Genomic DNA, 22,210 nt, shown 5'->3' with positions numbered 1-22,210 from the left:
GTTCATGGGAACGTTATGTGTTTTTGCTCATTTTAAATGTGGCCAAATTAAAGTGAGTGGCATGATGTGATGAGGGACAAAATTGTCACTAAATAAAATGATATACAAAGAAAGTCTGACCTGCCTGTAAGTTACAGTCGAACACACTGTTAAGCATCCTTCAGTCTTTACAGTGAGTTAAAGTTGACTTTTCCAACTAAGAGCACTTTCACTCCTATTTGAATCAGTTACTCTAATATTGTGTGGCATATAAATAGATAAATAGGTTTGTGACTTGTATTCAGTATGAACCGAACACAACCATTCGTTTTGCAGATTTCACTTCAAAACATATAATACTGCAAAATCCAATTGACCATTTTGGAAACTTGCAATGTACAACTGGAAACTTACAGCTTTGTCTGGCTAACATACTTAATAAAACTAGGTAGCACTATAAGCACAACCTGCACAGACTAGGTGTTTTCCTCCTCCTATTTTATTTTGAAAGAGTCCTTCCTTGTGTGTCTTGTGTACTTTACTTTCTTGTGTGTTTTCCTGCCTGATTTGATTGTCTGCCCTGCCCTAATTAGTTTTACCTGTGTCTTGTTATCCTCCCCTCACTTGTGTATTTATGCACTTGTGTTTTCCATTGTATGTTGCCAGTTAGACTACTTCTACATGTCAAGTGGCCCGGCACAATCCCAGTGGTTTCTGTGCTTTGAATTATCTTATTGGATCTTTTTGATTCTGGTTATCGCCTGCTCCCTTTTAGATTTTGTTTGCCTGTGTGGACTGCTGGGCTGTTTTGGACCCTTGCCTGCTGTCACCTTGCTATAAGCTTGTACACCTTTTGTTTTATTGTTAAACATTGCTAAACTGAACTCTGCCTCTGTGTTCTGTGTCTGGGTCCAATCAATGGTTTTCCTGATCTAGCTTGACTCACTGTGACACAAACATGAGCTGACCTTTCCATCCCCTTAGTGACATATACTGAAATACTGAAATTCATTCACTCCAAAAACAGCTAATTGGGACAAATCTCCTGTCACAATTAGACACTGAATTTCCTCCTTGTGAAAATCCAGCCTTTCAACAATCCCCTTCAGACGACCGTCCCTGCCTTAAGTAAACTCCAGAGACAGATGCTGAAAAACCCACAGCTTGTGTTGCTTTTGGTCCAGTATAAAGTTCCCACACACAGCCTCCAAGGCATATTTGCCAAACTGTATTTAATACTGGCAAGCAGATGATTAGGCCTGGCTATCCTCAGGGGTGCAGCAGGCTCTTGGTGTCGGACCAACAGTGCACAGAGCTGGCTGAGACTGAGTACAAGTGTGGAGGATGAACCATCCTCCTCAGTATGAGTTATGAAAGTTTGGTTTGGTTCATTTGAGTGATAAATGTGAAATGCAGGTGGCAGTTTAGGAAGATAGGGCACTCCCATGGGAATATAAAGATATTTCAAAAAGTATGGTTTTCATCAAATAAATCCTGAAATAAAAATCAAGATGTCACATTACCACACACAAGTGCTTCCATATCTAGTGGGGGGGTTGTTAGTTTTTGTACTGATACAGTACAATCTGTTGTCAACATTTTGTTGTGGCAAATGAGAAGGTGGGAGGTGTATTTTCTCCTTAGACAGTGTTAGGGTTAGGGTAGCTGTTTCCCATCTCCTTCTAGTTTTTGAGCTAACCTTACATCTTTTCTCAAGATAAGAGTTAAGACACTTTGTCATTGTAGGCACATAACAAAAATATGTTTGTTAGCTCTCAGAGACCAGTAGCAATAGAAAACATGATCAAAAATGAGATAAATAAACAAGATACATACGTATATGATATGTACAGTATAATAAATAAAGGCACAGCAACATTATCACTCCACTGGAGCATTGAGTGTGGTGACCTATTGTCATTTCCAGCATAGCCCCGCCTAACAGAGATCAAGCCAGAATTATTTAAAACACCTGTGTGTGCCCTGACAGTAATATCAAAAATATTAATTAATGCAAGTCAAAGGCTAAGACCAGTCAAGACCTGTTGTACAACAGAATATAAACAGTGTTATCGTAATTCTTTAGAGATATGATATGAACACACTATTTCACATCTAAGAACAGGTCTTTGCTCATTTTGCTGTTAATACTGCCACAAGCTAAAGCCTAGCCTGAGGAGTTATCATCTTCAGCAAATCTGTGCCATACATGCTCGGGAGCAGTGAATCTCTTAAAATGAAATTACACATGGGCGATGCTGTTTACGATAAAAATTTGTTTGTTTGTTTTCTATAAAAATAAATAACGGAGAGTAAATATCTGCTGTAAATCTTCAGGTTAGTAACATAAAGTTATTAATGTGCTTTGCTACACAGGACACGCAGTACACTGAGAGAGGGACACACACAGACTCTGGCCCAGTTATGTGTTTCTCCGTGGTGTTCATCTGTATATGTCCCAGTGTTACTCATTCCCTGTCCACTACTATGTTTGTTAGAAGTCATTTATAAATAAACTAAATTTGATTTGACTCAGAGCTCATGTATTTGTGCAGTACAGTATTGGTGTCCAGGGTCAGACAGGGTCAGGGTAGTAGCGCATTAGCATGGGTCATGCACCATGTACAAGCCCCTTTCTGATACTACTTGGTAAAGTTTCATAGGTGTGCACGGGGGACCAACGTATCCTGTGTTTGATTCTAATGGGACAGAACAGCGATGACAGCAGGACTCATTAAATCACACATATAAACGCAGTGAATGAGTTTTCACAGCTCCTTGGTGTCTCTTGTCTTTGATACTGTAACTCCAACAGGGCTCAGTTTTTATTCTCCTCAATGCCAAAACAGGTTTTACCTTCATGCTGCCAAGAGAACAAATCATTCCAACATCCGCCATGACAAGTCATTTTGTCTCACACTCGGACTTTAAGGCCTTTTACAGAACTGCAGTTTTGTTTGTTTTAGGGATTTTAAAGAAATGAGCTTCAGTGTCTTGACACCAGTATCCTTATGTTTTAATTATTTTTGAATGTGAGCCAGGATTCCCGGGTAAACAATATTAATACTGAGTCGGTTATCCTGGTGAATTACAGCACACTGGATTGAAATGAGTTGAAAGATTAGGTACTAGAATCTTCATGAAATTAATCAACAGATTTGCAGGGTGATATCAGTGGGTAAATATATTTGTAATGATTAGGTGTGAGAGCAATTGACTCAATATAAATTAGGTCAGTCAGGGATGCACGATTCATAAATATGTTGTGCTTCTATGGGGTTTCTTAGCAATTAACAATTATAAGTATTTTTCTCAATTGATTCACTGATTAATTTTTTGGTCTCTAAAATGTCTAAAAAAATTGAAAAATGCGTGCCACAATACAGCCCTACAGCCCAGGATGTTGTTTTTAAATCGTTCATTTTGTCCAACCAACAGTCTAAAACCCAAAAATATTCAGTTTACAGTTATTTAAAACACATAAAAGCAGAAACTCCTTATAAGTGAAAAGCTGAAACCAATGAATGTTTCGCATTTTTTATACAATAAATTACTAATGTGTAATCTTTAAAGAAATCACTGAGTTTACTGTATAAATAAAGAGATTTCATGAAGATTTTTTCAATTATGTTTAGACTTATTTTCTTGCAATCTTTTGTTTCCCCCCCTTTATTAAATAGGATAGGAGGAGGCAAACAGAAAATGGGGGAGAGTGGTCAAACTGGGTTGTAACATAGCATGCACCATAACCATTTGGCTAGGCGCTCCTTGGTTAGACTTATTTTCATTATCACAAGTTCACTCTTGGGATCCTTTTAACTAAAATACATGACATGACTGTGTCTGCTGTATATAATAAACCTTTCTCCATGTACACAAGTCACTCAAACTCTGAGGCATGATCACTGATACAAAAAACGATCAAAATCTGAGAAAACACAACCAGCATACGGTACCCAGCCTTTGTTAAACAACGTACCGCCAGAAGTTTAACTGACAAGTGTAATAAATCAAGGAAGGACCTTCCCGCTGAACCACATCAGAACAAATGTATTACGCCAGAATGCTAATTCCCCACCAGCCTCTGCACAAACACATAGAGGGGGAGACAGAGGAGCATGGTGGGTGAGGCAGGGTGATGAGGGATGGTCAGGAATTCACTGGCCAGTCTGTGTGAGTGGGGAGGGTTTGGGGAAGATTACAGGAGAGATGATTGATAGAGTTTACTGCAAAGACTCAAAGAAAACATGAAATAAAGTTTTCTACAGAAACGATCCTCCGCATAAAATGTTATTCTCAGTGAATCCACTCTGTAAATGCAGCCATATGGCCGACCAAAGCATTATGATACCATTACATGAAGCTGAATATGATTTAATTTCAATATTGTTTCTTTAAATTTTTTTGTAGGGTCAGTTTTTCAAAAGAACTCACATTTTGGAGCAAATAGATAACAAGAGAGAGAAAGGGGAAGAGGGTAAGGAAATTAGAGAAGGAAATAGTGACTTATATCTATGCTTATATCATGAGGATGTTGGGTCCAAGCCAGTGTGTCTAATAACTGTGAGTCATTAAGCAAGACATACAATCTCACCAGCTTAGTCAATGTAAGCTGCTGTGGATAAAAACACCATTAAAATGCCTAAAATCTAAAGTAAAACACAAAATGCTTATGTGGCCTGATAAGGGACCTTTGGGTGCACATGGGAGAGACTTTGTGAAGGTTGTGAGGGAGCACATTAACACTGTTACACTGATAAGTGAGGTGCTAGTTGTGGATAGGCTGTGAAAGTGAGAGCATGCATTAACACTGACATTAAACATTTTATTCATTGCGTTTCCTAAAGCTGACATCCTCACAGATAGACTTTTTATTTAACCTGGCAGCACATCAAGAAGGTTTATGTCATATAAACACTATTATTCTTTCCCTCCTCAATATTAATTTCCAAATGTCAGATGTGGCAACTGCTATATTGTGCAATCAAGTTCACTAACATAATACACCATGTGTTACTCAAATGAAATGAAACTTAGAACTTAGTGTTTTTAAACTGTTTATTCAGTTGTAATATTATTGTAGCATACATTGTATTCATCAGTATTTGCTGTTTACGGATTTATTTTTTCTAATTTTATATATTTATTCTTAAGGATTTTAATCTACTACTTTCATTACCTTTAATACATCAACCTTAAATCAACATTTGATCTCATTTGTTTTGTGATCCTGGTCTGTTATCGTCATACTTTATTCAGCTCATTATACGTTTCATATGTTTTGTAACCTTTATGTTTTGTGTTCTGTGTAGTGCTGCTATCATGGCTTTGACACACTTTTTTATCTCAGTGGGGCTATTTCTTGGTTAAATAAAGTATTTTAGTTATCTTTTACCTAAAAACACTGTTGTAAAAATATATTTGAATATAGTAGTCGATGTAAAATATGTAGCCTACACAATAAAGGTAACATTTTAGAAAGGAGAACATTTTTGGATGTAATCCCTTTCATGTGGCTCCAAAAGGAGGGCAAGAGGTCAACCTAGACTACTGTCATTGAAAATCGATTTAATAAAGTGTGCAGTCAAAAACAGATGACGCTCAACTCTTTTTGTTGACTGAACGTTGTCAGTTAACATCACCAGAGGGATTTCCCAACACAAATTCTCAGTCAAACCAAGCACAAGCAGTATTTCTCAGGATTATAGTAAATTATGACTACATTTTTCTATCACCTGGTGTTGCGAAATAATTCCACTTCTTTGATAGAATTGCATGCTTAAATAATGTGCATTTAATACTTAAATCTCTCTGAATAAAGTGTAAAACCACATCTGAATAGTATCCTTAGTTAGAACAGGGGTATTATTAGTAAGTAAATGTCATTAAACCTTCACCAGTAAAAAGAAAACAATAAAATACTACAATGGTTCAATTTACTCTTAATAAGTGTACACCTTAAAACTACATAAAAAGAAAAGATTAAAAAAAACATTGAAAGGAGTAAATGTTATTACTAAAGTTATGCCCACTCATTATCCATAATGATAAATATTATAATTTCCGTATTTTGGTTTTGGGAGAAACTGAGAAACACCGAGTTGGAATATTTCTGGTCTCATTCCCATGATAGCTGCCACAGACAGAGTTGGTTTATGCATACCGGTCTGCTCAAAACAACTGTACCAACTTAATGCCACCCACATGCCCTTAAATCAAAACAGCTTAACTCTGCAGAGAAGCAGGATGGATGTGAAAATTAAACAGGCTTTAAAGATGTTTAGGAGGCTAATAAACAGATATTGCAGCCTCTGTGTCATGGCTTATTTCCTAATCGGTCAATCTCTCTCTGTCTTTGTTTTTCTTTACCGTAGGCTGGCTTGGAATATAAAGGCCACCTCTGTCACTCAAGACCAAACTGCCAAACTGATAAATACCACAGAGCTGTCCCTTCCTGAGTTATGCTGACTCCAGACTGGAGGTACAGACATAAAGGGAAGGTCTGACACCTAGTGGAGGAACTAAACAAAACTGCAGTGATTGCAAAAATAAGTTAAATTTGTCTGATTTGTAGTAAGATGCAGTTACTAATTACTGTTGGACAGACTGACCAGACAGTATTTGTACTGAATAGCTGATAAAGTAATGTGTGAAAGGTGGAGATGGCACAATGCTGTCATTGTCTAGTTGGTTCAGGAAATAGCTGAAAAGCATCCGCTGATTGAGAACATTTCTCCCATGTTTTGTGGAATTTAGATTAAAAGGTAGAAAGTTGTTTATGTAAAAACTTTTTCACTTTTCAGTCCATCTCCTTATAAACAAATCACAACCAAACCTGGATACGGTATCAATGAGAATAACACTAGACGACCCTAAGAGGATAGGATAGAGAAGCAAATCCAATGAAACATCTTTTTAATTTTGATGAGACATTATTTCCCAAATGGTGCTAATGCCACTACCTAGATTGAAAACATTTATTTGGCACTTTTTAGTTAGAAAATTGTGAAATATCTTATCCTTTCAAGAGTCCATTCAACAGTGAAAAAGTGTCATTTGTCATTTACAATAAAAAAGTGTTTGTAGCAGTGATTAAGAAAGTGGAATGAAAAGACTTACATTTATACACTGCATTTCTACTACACTGCACTTAAATAGCTCTGTTAAAGTGGCATTGTGATCGAAGCTTTGATGATGGCCTGAACCACAAAAAAAGACAATTATTAAACTCTAGTTTATTGCATCAGCAGTGTATGCATGGATGAATATTTGTCCAATCACATATGCTGTTAAATATATATTATACGACTAATATTGTACTACACTCAAGAATTTCAATAAAGGAACATCAATAGACATAGAATAATGAATCATCTATGTTAAAAAATAAGCAGAACATTTTAATGCCAGGTTGTCTGATAAGTAAACTAACACTAACTTGAGTAACAAATAATGTCCTGGTCTTATCTTTAGCTTCCAACACGCATGTATCATCCTATGCAGTAACTCCACCCGAGCAGGTTGATTGAAAGGTCACTCGCAAACAGTTTAGTCTATACAGCAGCTTGTCCAGTCACACAGGGAAACAAAACCCTGCTTTAATTAGATGCTCAACTAATTGCGTAATATCTCCTATGGTGCTGCAGGGTGAAGTGAAGCATAAAGAGAAAGGAGAATGCTGTCTTTGTTGCCTTTTGGCTGCCTTTGGCTCTTGCAGCCATTTGGAAACATCGGCCTGTGGATCTGACCCTGCTTTCCTGACTTGAGCGATTTGGTGCACTGTACTCCGGTCCCCCAAAACACATTTTGTCATCATCAGGAAATTTGAGGCTTGTGTTTGAATGCTGCTTGGGTGTGATCAGCTTAGGTTTAGTAAAATTTATTGAAATTTAGTTTGAAGTTGTTATTATATTGAGACAACTCACTGCTTTTCTCTCTTCTTTGTTATTGTAAATTGAATATACTGTATTTGTAGTTTGGAATGTTGGTTGGAAAAAACAGACAATTTACAGATTTAACATTGGACTCTCTGAACTTGTGATAGACCTTTTTTTTAACAATTTTCTGACATTTTATAGGTCAAAATATCAATTGTCAGATTTATTAACAATGAAGATAGTTGTTAGTTGAAGCCATAATTTGATACATATGTTTTTTAAGTATAGATAAGATGGCACATGGCACACAAACGTTGGTATATTAATCATGAGCGTGGATGGCAGCAAGGCTTCTTAGATGTTCTGTCATTCATCTCATGGATGTATCTGACATCAGAGGATTTACATTTGCTTTAAAGAGCGAAAAGCTGAAAACTTACGGGGACTCCATATTTGAATTCAACTGTTATTAAGTTGGTCTTTGCTTCCTGTCACACATTTTCAGCAGTGGTCTTTGCAAGCCCGAAAGCATGCAAAATCTCTGGTTTTGGGTGAGCACTCAGAGCTTGTTACAAACTTTATAAAAGCCCCATAATCTCCCTCCCCTCAGAGTCCCCTGAAAATGCTGAACAGAATAATGAGCAGTAAAACAAGGGGAGTAGAGAGGGGGGTACCCAACTTGAATGGAGGGGGTGACAAAAGAAGGGGGTGTCTCCACAGCGACTGAGTCGAGCTGTTTGGGTCACATGGCCCGGGTTTCTATTGAAACCAGTGAGAAAAGGCTTGAAGCTCAGCCTTTGGTCCATCGTTTTGGAAGCTAATGGCAGCAACATGAGTGGAGCCCAACAGGACCGAGCAATGACGGCAGACAGCCTCCCTCTGAACGGGACAGCAGCTTTGGGACTACATGACCAGGAGATGAACACAGCTCTGTTTGGTGTGTTAAACTCTTTTTCTATCAGTTCATCTAATTTCACTGTACTGTCACCACTAGAGTTTTATTAAGTTTCAGTGTATCCTCTAGTGAAACTCTCTTGTTTTTTTTCCTATCCCCAGAGTTCAAAGTGTTTAACATAGTCATGATTGCCCTGGCCTTGTGTATCCTCACTATCACCGGCTTGTACTGCATCACTGTCTGCTACAACCGCAGCAGGTGAGATTAGATATCAGTTGTACTTTGATACTTTAAAATAATCCCTGTAAACACTTGCTTATGACCTGCTTTCTCAGCTTTATCAGGATCAATGGAAGTCTCAATGTAGGTGCAGCCACTAATTTAATAACACAGAACATTACATCATATCCTGTGTAGCCTACTGAAAATTTGTACTACTTCTGCTGAATCTAAAAGTATCTGAAGCAACTGTATATTCAAATAGAATGCAATGCAATGTAAAATTAAATTAGTGTCATTAGTGCAATTAGTGCCATCTTCTTCACCAGGCAGTCAAAGAGAGCCCACGTGTATGAGAGTGCAGTGACCCAAGGCGAGTCGCTGGACCCCGTGGCGGTCAGAGCAGTGAAGAGGTCGACCAGCTTCATCAACCCCTTCGCCTTCTTCAGGAAACCAGACGCAGCAAAGGACAACTCCAGGATCTATTACATCTACAGCAACCCGCTGCCTGTAGGGGTGAAGGAGGAAGAGGAGGTGGGGTGCGAGGCCCCACAGGGACCAGAGGAGCAAACTGCACTGTCACTGTCATTTCAAGAGTATGCCAATGATCCAAACAGTGGCGTCATTCTGGACCCTCCGATTTTTTACATGCAGCTTTAGAAAGTGGTGAGGAGTTGTGCTGTGGGGGGTACAAGGGAAAAGCTGTCTGAATGTCACATAGTGGACTGGAGAGACCCTGGTAAGAGGTTTGACCTCTGCAGCTGTGTCTATCAAAAGTTATGTCACCATATACAGGCCACTAAAGGGGGACTCCATCGATTGTACCAATTCAACTTAATTATAATGAGGAGGAGTACTACTCTGTTGTATAATGGCCTCTGTAGCTCAGGTCTGAGAAAAAACCCTAATGATGTCATGGTGATGTCATAGGGGCTACCTCAGGCTTGGACAAAACAGAAAGTCCACATTATAGACTGCGGGATGAAGTTAGAAAGATGTGGGCGTTCACCAGAATAAATGCTATCGAACTGCATTATGGGAAATGCAGGATCTGTTTGAAAGCTTGCCAAGTACTAGGGACTAAAATGTAGGATATTTTGCTCACTGCTACTTCAGTATTGATCATTCTTTGTTTAGATCTGTCTCTTGTGAGTCCCACAACGCTAAATCACAGGTGTACACATTAAAACCGCAATCTACTTTTTCATGACAAATAACTCCAGAGTAAGTTTAAAAGTGCGTGAACTAAAGATGTGGTTGGGTGCAAGAACAAACAAGGATGTGCATTTGATGCTGAACCATGCAACTGCAATGGATGCCAGTCTTAGCCAACAGAAAGCATATCAACAGTTTTCTGTCTTTAAAATATAAATGCAGGACTTTAAGATACAACTAGTAGAGCTATGGAAGATTGGTTTTGTTTTTATTAGCAAGTGCCAGTTTTGTTTGTAACACATGCAAGTTCATGAGCAAATAGTTTTGTCAATGGCTTAGTAAATGTTGTATAAGATAGAAAATGCATTTAAGTATTTATGTATGGTATTTACAGGTACAAAATGTAAGTACAGGATTATGCTACTAGTTACATTGAGGCTATATAATCACGTATAAATTTTGGATGTTTTCTGTAATGGCATATTGGTATAGTGTTGCAATACTGTACATAGTGATGTTGTACTCAATCATCACAAGTCAATTATGTACTTGTATTCACTTTCCACGGGACTACTACATCTTAAGAAGTTATTCTGCATTTGGGTTTGCAAAGTCCTTTCACAAACCTCCACTAGATAACCTCAAAAATGCAGGTTTGCCAGGCTGAACATGAGGTCGTCATAGTTCAAGAAAAGCAGTAAACTTAGTAAAGTTCTTTCTGGATTTTTTATTGATCTTTAATAAAACTGCTGATACAATGTGCTTTACAAAAGAAGCAGAGTGTGAGATACAGAGAAAGATGAAAAAATTACAAACGATTATCACTGCAGAGCAATTGATCGTACAGTACTTCTGGGCTAAGGGACTGCACTGCACAAGAGTCAATCCTCAGACGATTGGCTGGGTCTCTCTGATCAGCCACTCCAGTGCATCCTTCCTGCCTTGCTTCTCCAGCTCTGCTCCAACCACCTCCCGGCACTTCCTGTGGTACTCGTTCACCCAGTCGCGCTGCGGAACGGAAAAGAGAGGCGGTCAAAGAACTGTCGAACCATGAAGAGAATGTATTTAAGTAGCGCATTATGTAATAGGAAGAGTTGGGGCTTTTATCAAACATTCAAACGCATAGTTCATGATTTTACTATATGTCATGTTAAGCTAAATACATTTGGTGTGTTGTCGCATTGCCAATAAAAACCTTTTGAGATTCTTTTTTTTTATGGGGATGAATTTGTCTTTGATTATTTAAAATATTAAACCACTGGACCACACTGGATATTCCTTACCTCCTTCTGAGTGAGTAGCTGTGTGTTCATCATCTTGACTTGAATAGGAACCAGAGTGAGGGGCTCAAATGTCAGGCTACCTCTGTTTCTGTAGTTGTACTGAACACAAACAGACAAGAAAACATGCTGATTTCCCTTATAATAGTTACAACTGGTACTGTGATCAAACATAGAAAAGAACACCTTTATTTCTTCCTACAGCATTAAATATCTGAGAAATCTGAGTTTGAAGAGAACTCTTTAACTCAACTCTGCATATTTAAACTTTTATTAGGCCTGGTTGTGATTTAAACTACTTACTTTGGGCTTAGCTGGTATGACAAGGACCACATTTTCAATACGAATGCCAAAAGATCCGTCTTCATAGTACCCAGGTTCTAGAAAAAAGGAGAACTGAGATGAAAATTTTTAATATAGTCAAACACAAGAAACGCAAAGTAATAGAAGGAGGGCCTGAAACGTATGTGTGCGTGTGTGTGTGTGTGTGTGTGTGCGCGTTAACTTCTGCAAAGATTTCCACTTTTCCAGCATGACAAATGACTAAACTACCAATCAGCTGCATTAGGGTGTCTATGTGTTTTTGGCTATGTTACATATTTAAGAAGAAAAGAAACACATGCAGCCTGTAAAGCCAATTTATGACACTACTGAAACATTTGGGAAGATTTGTTTAATTATGGCCCGATGTTGTGGCACTGGTGAGATTTTCTGTAAGCCTGTAGTCAGCTCCATCAGTCAGAAGTGATGTGACATTTGCATAAGGCCTGTAGTTAACTTCTCCAATATGAAATAAGGCATAAACACATCAGTCAGCTGGTATTACGTGCCATTCGTGTGGCCATATGCTATCGCTGTTAAAGGATGAAAAAGCAAACACAGTGTGTAATGAACTGCTTTCAGTGCCCTGGCTCTCTTTTAAATTGCAATTTTAATAGGTACATTGCCAGGTGCAATTTGAAGAAGCTGACCAACATCTCTCAGTAGCAGAGTCTGTATGTGTGCATGAGTGTATCTTAACATTGTAAATTCATGACAGTCCACCAAAATAGAAGTATTTACCATTTACAGTATGAATTAAAAGACATTACAGAGTCTTGCTACTGTAATGTTGATTGGCTAAATTGACCATGCTTATACCGTCACTGACGATCATGCCGGCCTCCAAAGGCTCATCGGCGAAGGTCTTGTAGCTGATGCCGCAGGGCCCCTCATGGACATTCAGGAAGCAGCCCACACCGTGGCCAGTACCATGAAGGTAGTCCAGCCCTGACTCCCACAGAGCTGAACGGGCAAACGAATCCAACAGGTGGCCTAGGGAGGGAACGGAGGGTTAGAGATAGAGATCATACTTTATTTTATGTGATACACTAAAAAGTCATTGTTTTTTCAACCAAATTTTTCCCAAATGTGAAATTGAGTGCTTTTCTCTATCTGCTGGCCTGGCTTGCTCCCCCTGGCCTGTACCAATGCATGGCGGAAGTATGAAAAACATTTGCTCCCCATGTGATGAAATGAGAGATAGCTATGATTTACCCTGTTTCCCCACATCAAATGTAATATCTTAGAAACCATTTCTCAAAAAAAAAAAATAAAGAAACATTTTCTCAGACTTTGTGACACGCTGCATCTTATAATTGATAGACCCCATGGGAAAGCTACAATATAAGGGTCAAGTGTAATTAAACTGGCTTTAGGTTTAACAACAGTGAATACATGGAAGGAATTAAATAAAACATATAAAGTGCATTTCTTAGGCTAAATCGTAGATATCACTGTATTGTAAGATTCCAGTGAGTATAGGTTGTTAAACTGATTTATAAAGGATTATTATCTATGTATTTGCATATAACAGGTACATATGTACTTGATTACTGTGTAAAGATGGGATTCTTATTTAGTATGGTTACACAAAAGGCGGTGCTTTGGTTTTCTTTTTTTCTTTTTAGATGTAAAGCATCTTTATGAGCTGTAGTTAAATCTCACTCACTCACTGGATCATGATTAGCTAGGCGCGCTCCAATGACGCTTGAAATTCAGAATGAAACGCGAGTCAGAAGTGTCACCTGTTCAGTTCAAACGGCCGTGAAATATGGTCACAATCTCCCCTTCTGTTGAGGTATGGTGTTAAAAAACGGCCAAAAAAGTGTTTTTCCAGGACATTATGACCTTTGATCTATGCCAATCAAATTTTTGGATATTTGTGCCATATTTGAAGAAATTTCCTTAAAGGGTTCCAGAGAAAAGGCCGGACGTACAAATGGACAAACAGCCCGAAAACATATTGGCTCCGGCCACAGCTATTGCCAGCGGCCTAAAAAGAACAGAATAATCAAGAAATACTGTATACCTGAGTGAATCATTTGAGCTTTGCGGTTTGTCAATGCTGCACATGTTATGACATAATATGTGTATACTACAGTGTGAGATAACCCTTGTGTCAAAGTAGAGGACAGTACCTTTTGTTCCGTTGGGGAATACGGCAGCACTGACAGCTATGTGTCCCTTCAGAACATAGGTAAAGCATTCCTAGAGGAAAAAAGAGAGAGCACACAATACAATAAAATAAAATAAAATTCAATACAATAAAATAAAATCAGTGTTGGGATAAATTCAGTCAATGACACTACACTGATTCTTTAGTTTTTGACAGTGAGCACTAGCAAAGTTTACCTTCTCAAAAGCAGATGGTGTCCCAAAGTGCATGGTGCGTGTAACATCAGTGGTCCCATCACTGCCAAAGACAGAATATTGATGCAGATGTATGAGTGTAATGCACCACAACCACAACTGTTCCTATGTTGTCTGTGTTCTTGATATCAACAGGCAAGGAGGTGAGGATTGACTGAACTGAGACATATGCTGTACATGGCAGGTTAGCCTGAACACATTTTATGTGTATAATAATTATCTTGTTTACACGTATTGAGCTCCAGAGTCGATCAGGTAAACTTCATTCATGGAGAGGGTTCTGTTGGTTTCAGGCAGAGGTCTAAGGGGAAAAGAAGTAGTGGATAAACTTTTATTTAAAAAAACAAAAACAAACTCTGTTTCATCTGTTCCACTAGCCAACTGACCCGTAATGTATAATTGCTCCGTTTGGACCAACGCTGGAGATTGTGGGGAAACTGAGGCCAACAAATTCTTTCTGTTGACTGAAAAAGACACAAATGCACACAATTTAATAACTATTACTCTATGAAAATGAACTGTTGAAATGTTTTAGGATCTCTTCAGTGTTATTAAGGGAAAATACTATGGTAAGAGCTTCTATTATTCACAAAAACTAAATGTAAAAATCGTGTCTATGATTAAAAACATTACACTTTTAGAGTGATAAATATATTACTGAGAGAATAAAACATTTTCAAATGAAGGCCCCCCCGCAACCCTGTACGCAGGATAAGCGGTTGACGATGGATGGATGGAAATGAAGGCCTTGAAGCAGACATTATGCTACACGTCCAGTAGAGGGGGGTATAAGTTCAGAATAGTCACTACACATTATGAAATACCTTTTTATGCCATTCATGTAAGAAAGTTGACACAAAGTTAAACTGGACGAACTTGTCAACCAAACAAGGAAAACCAATATGGTTTGTAAAACATCCAAGAGGTAAAAAAAACCCACCTTCGTAATTCTTCCGCCTTATCAGCAGCAGAGATCTCAGTCACTGTTCCTTTTGGAATCTATAAAGAAATAATCGCAGCACCCAGTTATACGGAAATACTTACGAAAAAACAACAGTGTCATATTCAACAGTTCAAGGGCAGGTCGGATTAAGTAAAAGCTCCATCCAAACACAGGGTTTTCACACTCACATTGATATGTACAAACAACTAACCATTTAAGATTTGTTTCCTAAAATGTAAGAATAAAAAAAAAATCATTAGGCTTGGGTATATTGGTCAAAATTAGAGATATAGTAATTTTGAGAATCAAAATGTTAATTAATTGATCATTATTGTGATAATACAGTAGCTCTATATCAATACAAACATCCATAACAGGGGTTTCTTCAGTACAAGAGGTGTTTAAGATAAGATAGAGAGATAAGGGTTATTGATGAATATAAAAATCATAAATGTTTTTAGCCTATCCATTCATTTTAAAAACTTATCTAGCCTTTTTAAAATTTTCTTTAATTCCAGTGGGATTCTTGTGAATACAGACTGGAGGGAATCTGTTATTTTTTCAGGAAAATAAAAACATTTATACCTCCTTTTCCAACCAAGCAAAGAGTTCACAAAGGGCCACTGCATCCTTGATCTGTTGGGTGACAAGTGGGGAAGATGTGAAACGCTATTGTGAGGGGAAATCATTTATCAGTTTATGAAGTCATAAAGTCAATGATTAGGAGATGTACACTAAAGTTATTCAAGCGGTCCAAAGGTTCTTACATGGGCCATTTTCATGCCTTGAATCTCAGTTGAGTTCTTCACAGCCTTGGCGAGGCAGAGTGGAGTGTAGGGAATTGGAGTCCTGTGAGCCTGAAATAGATCAAGAGGGTCAAAATGTGTCCAGTATATTAAATTAGGTATACAAGTCCAGATCTTATAATCTGATCAGGTTTTCATACTTGGAGAACAAAACCAACTTCTTGAATTCTCAGGAAAAAACAATCCAGATACAATCTAGCTATTTTTATGTATCTGTTGTGAACACCAGAGACAGTAACCTATGTTCTGAACGCTAACTATCTGTGGTTGTGGTAGAACTCTCACCTTGGGGATGACCTGTGTGAGAGCACAGCTGGCCTTGTCACAGATCCACACTTTGTCCTTCGGGCCGTGTGCCGCGCAGATGGCCTGGAGCTCGGTGTAGACTGACTCGTACGGGAACGTTTGGATGGTTAGGTCAGGCTTGCTGGGGGAGTCCAGCTGCAGGTGGTCTCTCAGTGCGGGATCAGAAAGACGCTTTAAGTCCACAAAAAGCCTGCAGAGAGGAAGAGACAATTCAGCAAAGACGCAATTTCAGGTGCAAACCTTGTACCTCCAATTTTAATGTGTGTAAGGAATCATGTGTATTATTATATTATTAGTTCCCGCAAAGAATAAATTACCTTTAAAGTTCATAAAATGCCTGTGAAATTATAATGCAGGGCCATTCAGTACATTACAAGATTAGTAATTCCTAATGTACAACAATGTACAACATCCAGGCATATTCTTTGGTCAAAATATTGCACAGTCTATCCTTTTTTAAACACAGCTCTATTTTTTGATTGTAAATTTTTATTTTATATTTATGATTCTTGAACTTTTGCAGCACTATCTCTTTTACCTTATTATAATTACTGTGACCATCACTGGACTGTGTGTACGTGCCAAAGCAATTGTCTCTATATTGACTGCACTTTTCAGGAGTTCAAGAAATGCAGGCTCATATTTCATCACCATTTATTCCCAGTAGCCCTTCATATCAGTCAGTAGCATTAAGGCAATTAATAGAACACTGATCAAGCCAGTATGTTACTGCATTGTGTTATATCATATTACCTTATTGTGTTTATCCCCACGATGGCATATGCAAAGAAAACTGGGTTGTACTCTATGTCGGCACCACGGAGGTTGAAAAGCCCTGAGAAAAGGAAATAAAACATTTTATTTGAATACATATTTGAATAACATCAGATAAAATTTAAATAATATTGGCAGCGACAATGTCACTTCACGATCTCTCCTATTTAAACCCATCAGGCCAACACTGAAAACGGTTACCTTAAAATCATTTTCTGTAATACTTTATGTCTCAACTAAAACCTCAGTACAGTCTGTTTGGAGTTAAATATGAGTGTTATTATTACACTGTCACTAATCCTTTGTGGACGCCTGAGCAAATCCCCTTCAATTTAATGCCCATTGAATCACTCTAGTCTGAATGCGACCTGATGACAATCACAATAAGCATTAATATAATTAACACAATTTTTCAGACCAAACAATCAGAAACAAGAGCCCATTAGGCATGCTGAACAAGGTGCTCAAATAGGCATCTAGAGGGACACCCATGCGTCCCTGGGTCCTTGGATCGTGATCATGTATCAGAGCAGACTTATGTAACAGAAGAGATGTTTGGTGTGGCTGCTGCATGTTTGACACAGCAATAACTAAAATCCACTAAAACCTAATGTGACAAAATCTAATCATCAACAAAAGAGGCTCTCTGTCTGGCCGTACTTCTAAATCCACTAACATGTTTCACACTTCACACATTATATGGTTACAAAATGTCCAGGCCAAAACACAATGTTTGCTGTCCAGTTACATGAACAATGAATGCGAGGTTGCGGAGAGTGAATTTAGGAAAACCCATTTGTGCAATTAATTGGGAAGTAACTACGATTATTTACTCAAGTCCTGCACATAAGTCCACTCCACTGGCTCCCGGTTAATTACAGGAACCACTTTACTTTAACTTCTACTCATCACTTACAAAGCCTTAAACAACCCGACCCCTCCGTACCTCACCGACCTCCTCCCTCGCCACACCTCCACACATCACCTCAACACAAAAAAACATCAGGACAAAGCACCAGACCTGGGGTGACAAGGCCTTTTCAGTTGCTGCACCCTCCCTCTGAAATGCCCTCACTAGCCACATCAGACAGGCTAACTCCATTCCATCCTTCAAAACCCACCTTTTCAAGACTGCATTACCCAGTTAACTTCCTTCCCCTCTCTCCCCTTCTCTTCTTTTATTTAACCAATTACTTTAATCTTTAATAATTATTTTAAAGCGTCTTTGAGTTTTAAAAAAGCGCTATGTAAATCTAATGATTTTTATTTATTTATTTATTTATTTTAAGTACAATTCTGAAGTTCCTGGTAAATTAACTTTACTTAAATATCTCCACTTTGTGCTACTGTAATTCTATACATTGCTGGTTTAAGTAAAGCATCTCGACACCTCCATTACTGTGTTCAGTTACCACTGTGGCAGAAGATTTCTGAAAAATGAACCGTACATGCAATCTCATCCAACGCCGTGGCAACAAACCAGGTCGTTTTCCTCTCGATCATCTTCGCTCGCAGCGCTGTGATCTTGTCTTGCCAGGACATACCTATAGGAGGACAGCAATGCTCGTCAACATGGCACCTCAAAGCCTGTATATCTACTAGTTAACACTGACCCTTTATTTTGTCTAGCTTTGAAACAAAAGATAAGAAAAGTAATATCAAAAGTATAATAATCAAAACTAAGAGCAATATTTCTGCTCACATTAAAATAATTTATTCATTCCACAAGAATATATTATATTTCATAATTTTAATATTTCTGAAACAAACCCTAATTAGCTACTGTGAAATAACCATGTATATAATAATGGAGTTAATCCAGTTTGGCACAGACCGGTGTACTCCAATCCCATGGTGCGGAGCTGTGTGCTGGGTCTTTCTGGGCGGTCTATCCAGACCGCATCGATCAGGTTATCCTGCACTGCCACCAGAGAGTGGCCTGCACTGGTCAGTGCCTTGGATATGTTCTTCCACTGATCTAAAACATCAGAAGATTGTGATAAGATGCACAAATAGTGGCAAAAAACACAATATTTCATTAACAAGGCAAAACTAAGTGCACTCTGTACGTCATTTTTTAAAAATGTATTAAATTTAAACCTCCAAAATGTAAAATCTTTTTTTTCTGGAGAATATTTCTTGCTGTATTCTGGGAAGAGAACAGTGTTCATATTGCTCTGATTGTCATTGTGTGTTCTGCCCTCCTAGTAATGTTGATCCACTGAGCAACCTACCAGCAGCGATGATCCAAGGATCTACTCCTACTTTGGAGTTCTCTGGCAGGACGCTGATCAGCCAGTCCTCCTGAGAGGGTGTCTCCTTCAGTCCTAGATAAAGTTATAAAAACACTGATCACGCAAAGATGTAAAATATGCCACAGTCAAACAGCATCTTCAAAGTATATTTGTCTTAAAAATTGCAGACATTAATAGGACAAATTAGGTCACAGCATTCTGACTAGCTGTGATTGGTGGTTTATCATGGTGGTGATGATTGGTTTGTATATAAAGAGTAAGACCTCATTGCAGAATCCTTAGTGTAAACCTTAAACTTCAGAAATATGTGTACATACCCAGAAACAAACTGACTCTTAAACAAACCTGAATCTCAACAATCAGTATTTGTGTTTATAGCTCACATAACTTTCCTAAGATGCATTTAGTATTTTTTGTAATGTACAACAGAAACACCGATATTACCCATCTTCATAAGGGTCCAGTTGTTGTCCATCTGCTGAGTGGCTTGCAGGAAATATCGGCCATCAGTCCACATTGCAGCATGCTGCTCTGTGATGATGGCTGTACCTGCGCATCAAACAGAAAAAGCAGATATGACATTTCAAATCACAGATGCTTTGTTGGAGCCAGTACAATGGATGAATATGAAATACAATAAGTACTTAGTGCAATTGATACTGGAACAATGATACACTTGTCTATGACTGGATCCAAAGCTGTATACAGTATTTGTACAAAAGTCCTGTTTACCATGGCTATACTTTCTCATAATCTATGCCTCTGATATAGCAACAGTGAACAGTCTGAGAGTGACTGAGCTCTCATCTTTCATTGTTCTAATGTGAAAGTGAAGGGCAGGTTCACAGTGATTTATTACAAAAGTGAGTCACCTCACCTGAAAAGTACACCTACAGCAACATCATACTGTAATACCTAAATTGAACATGAGATGCATCTGGGTGGTTTACAGAATAAAAGCTGGATGTCCCTGTATCACATTGTTCTAGGTCATAGGTTTATCCACAGTGGAAATTAGATCATGGCTTCTAGTTTGCCATAAAAATTTTAACTCGGGATGACCTTTTAATTAAAAAAAAAAATACCTGCATGTTCATTGCCACTCCCACAAAGGCAAAACATACCTGCAGAGCCATTAAATCCACAGATAAATTCACGTCTGCAGTCACACGGTGCAATGTATTCGCTCTGAAGACATACAGAAAGAGAGAAGACAGAGAGAGAGATCAGCTTCATTAACAATGAGTGTGAAGTGGCCTTCAACCAGTTAGACAGTTTAAATGCCATCTTTGCTGCTCTTCACACATCAGGCCTTGTGCATTGAGAGGGAAAGGGAGGAGCAATGGGTTAAGATCCACAATTAATTGCGAAGGCCAGATGAGATGATCAGAAGTGAATCAGAACACATAAAGTAAAATAGGCAGGAGTAGCAGCTGCAGTGCTGCACTACTGTAAACTTCTGCATGTGTGTCTTAATTTATGTTTAGGATTGACTTTAGTCTTGTAACATGTGTACATGCGTGTTTAACCTCACTTACCTGGTGTGCATCTCCAGAAGGGACAATGTAAGCCTGAATGGGCTCAGAGAAGTATTTACAATTCCTCATGGCCTGGCGAAGCTGCCTGAGCAGCTCTCCTGTGATCTTTGGAGCCATGCCTGTGTCTGAGACAGAACATAACACAGTAATTAAAGACACAAAATTGAAGTAACATTTATTGATACTACGCTTCTTCAAAACAGAGTTAAAGTGCCCTTAATATATGTACGACGAGGCAAATGTCAAAAGTTAACATAAAAGCGGCTGGGATTTACCAAGCGCAGACACAGTCAGTCCTTGGCATTTATGCAGTGAAAATAATCAGTTCAATCTTCAAAATCACTCATTTCAAATTAGGACCCATTTAAAAGCAAGCACTGAGATGTCACCCATGTCTTGTTAGTCAAACCCAAACTGATCACCCATAGATTACCTGAATTTTTGGAAGCCATGTTGATTTCATGCGACTGGAGCTGGATAGTGACTGACTGTGGCCTACCTGACTATTGACGTGGAGCTCAAAGTCACAGTCCACACCTGGATCTTAACCTGCTGCAACATGCTGATTAAGCAACTGTCACATGAGTTAAATATTAAAAGAACTAGACTAAGTGGCTGGTGTCTGCAGGTCTGTGACCTAAATTCACTGCGATAATCTCCTAAAACAGCAGCCAGAGGTTACTGTGCAGTGGTGAATTCTCTTTCACTATCCACGTCCACTACAGGATGGTTTAGCGCGGTGCAAATAATAAAAATACACTTCTAAGAGCCGACCAATCACGTCGCAGTGTTCTACATCGATGACTTCTCCTATTGGCTAAACGTTCCCCACGCAATTGTTGTTTACAAGTTGGCAACCTACTTGCGAGCGAACTAGCAACAATACAATTAAACAGTTGCTCGTGATATTTTGATAATAAGCTACAAAACGCAGAGCTTGGGCTGAAGTGGACAGGCGATTTATTTTTATTCACACATCGCTGTTCATCAACAGGCCACCCGTGACACACAATAAGTTAATTCATTCAGTGTGCAGCGCCATGGATTTTAATAGTGGGTGTGGTAGCACTGTAGGATGTAGTAACTTGCTAATTTTCCCAATTTTACACTAAGTACTAATCAAGATTTTCACTCAGCTTTGATTACGGACATTACGCTACAGACACGGCGCGGGATGACCACCCATTTCCCCCGTTTTTTTTAAAACAGTCAACAGCCCTCTGGTCGCGCTGTGCTGTGCCACGTTAGCTCCCCACCCCGCCGCTAGCTGACGTTAAACTTCCCCCACATGCAGTCATTGAAATACTGAATACACACCGTGTGGTTTCGTCGTGGAAACGTGATTCTTTAACGCGAAGCGCTCTTTACCAGCCTGGGACCTTGTGTTAATTTCCAAAACAGGAGGCTGCCATTTCGTTGTTGACGTTCGCCGTCACGTGATTGCAGTTTCTTCCAGTAGACGCAGAGGGATCCAGACTCGCCTCTTTTTCGG

The 22,210-nt window shown here is 38.7% G+C and overlaps 2 protein-coding genes across 4 annotated transcripts; one reads left to right on the top strand and one right to left on the bottom strand.

The window, feature by feature from the left end:
* The first annotated feature begins 8,623 nt into the window (after positions 1-8,623).
* On the top strand, positions 8,624-11,332 carry si:dkey-246e1.3. The gene is made up of 3 exons (XM_038713973.1): positions 8,624-8,793; positions 8,913-9,009; positions 9,300-11,332. The coding sequence occupies exons 1-3, from the start codon at positions 8,688-8,690 to the stop codon at positions 9,628-9,630; spliced, it is 534 nt and encodes a 177-aa protein (XP_038569901.1). The 5' UTR covers positions 8,624-8,687; the 3' UTR covers positions 9,631-11,332.
* Positions 10,838-22,189, bottom strand: xpnpep1 (X-prolyl aminopeptidase (aminopeptidase P) 1, soluble). Of its 3 annotated transcripts, none has more exons than XM_038713971.1 (20): positions 22,036-22,189; positions 20,719-20,843; positions 20,305-20,368; positions 19,625-19,729; positions 19,160-19,252; positions 18,760-18,903; positions 18,374-18,469; positions 16,905-16,986; positions 16,131-16,341; positions 15,807-15,896; positions 15,625-15,675; positions 15,037-15,095; positions 14,483-14,560; positions 14,326-14,397; positions 14,079-14,139; positions 13,865-13,934; positions 12,546-12,719; positions 11,709-11,785; positions 11,409-11,507; positions 10,838-11,133 (listed from the first exon to the last, which is right to left on the bottom strand). In XM_038713971.1, the coding sequence occupies exons 2-20, from the start codon at positions 20,833-20,835 to the stop codon at positions 11,014-11,016; spliced, it is 1,863 nt and encodes a 620-aa protein (XP_038569899.1). In that variant the 5' UTR covers positions 20,836-20,843; positions 22,036-22,189; the 3' UTR covers positions 10,838-11,013. The 3 variants fall into 3 exon arrangements, with proteins under 3 accessions (XP_038569899.1, XP_038569898.1, XP_038569900.1); XM_038713970.1 differs by lacking the exon at positions 22,036-22,189 and adding an exon at positions 21,152-21,964; XM_038713972.1 differs by lacking the exon at positions 22,036-22,189 and adding an exon at positions 21,218-21,964.
* Between the last annotated feature and the right edge of the window lie 21 nt (positions 22,190-22,210).

This window comes from Micropterus salmoides, unplaced genomic scaffold, assembly GCF_014851395.1.
Source record: "Micropterus salmoides isolate LMB-PRFRI ecotype aquatic unplaced genomic scaffold, ASM1485139v1 Ms_hic_scaffold_12, whole genome shotgun sequence".
In the NCBI taxonomy this organism is placed as follows: Eukaryota; Metazoa; Chordata; class Actinopteri; order Centrarchiformes; family Centrarchidae; genus Micropterus; species Micropterus salmoides.
The sequence above is the reverse complement of the archived record's forward strand: the minus strand, read 5'-3'. Positions and strand labels throughout refer to the sequence as shown.

Excerpts from the sequence above, each read along its gene's own strand:
- xpnpep1 (XM_038713970.1), bottom strand. Across the intron at positions 19,253-19,624 it reads CTGGACCCTTATGAAGATGG|GACTGAAGGAGACACCCTCT; the intron begins GTAATATCGGTG and ends AACTTTATCTAG. Across the intron at positions 14,140-14,325 it reads GACTCTGGAGCTCAATACGT|TGATGGGACCACTGATGTTA; the intron begins GTAAACAAGATA and ends TGTCTTTGGCAG.
- si:dkey-246e1.3 (XM_038713973.1), top strand. The coding sequence starts at position 8,688 with ATGAGTGGAGCCCAACAGGACCGAGCAATGACGGCAGACAGCCTCCCT. Across the intron at positions 8,794-8,912 it reads GATGAACACAGCTCTGTTTG|AGTTCAAAGTGTTTAACATA; the intron begins GTGTGTTAAACT and ends TCCTATCCCCAG. Across the intron at positions 9,010-9,299 it reads GTCTGCTACAACCGCAGCAG|GCAGTCAAAGAGAGCCCACG; the intron begins GTGAGATTAGAT and ends CTTCTTCACCAG.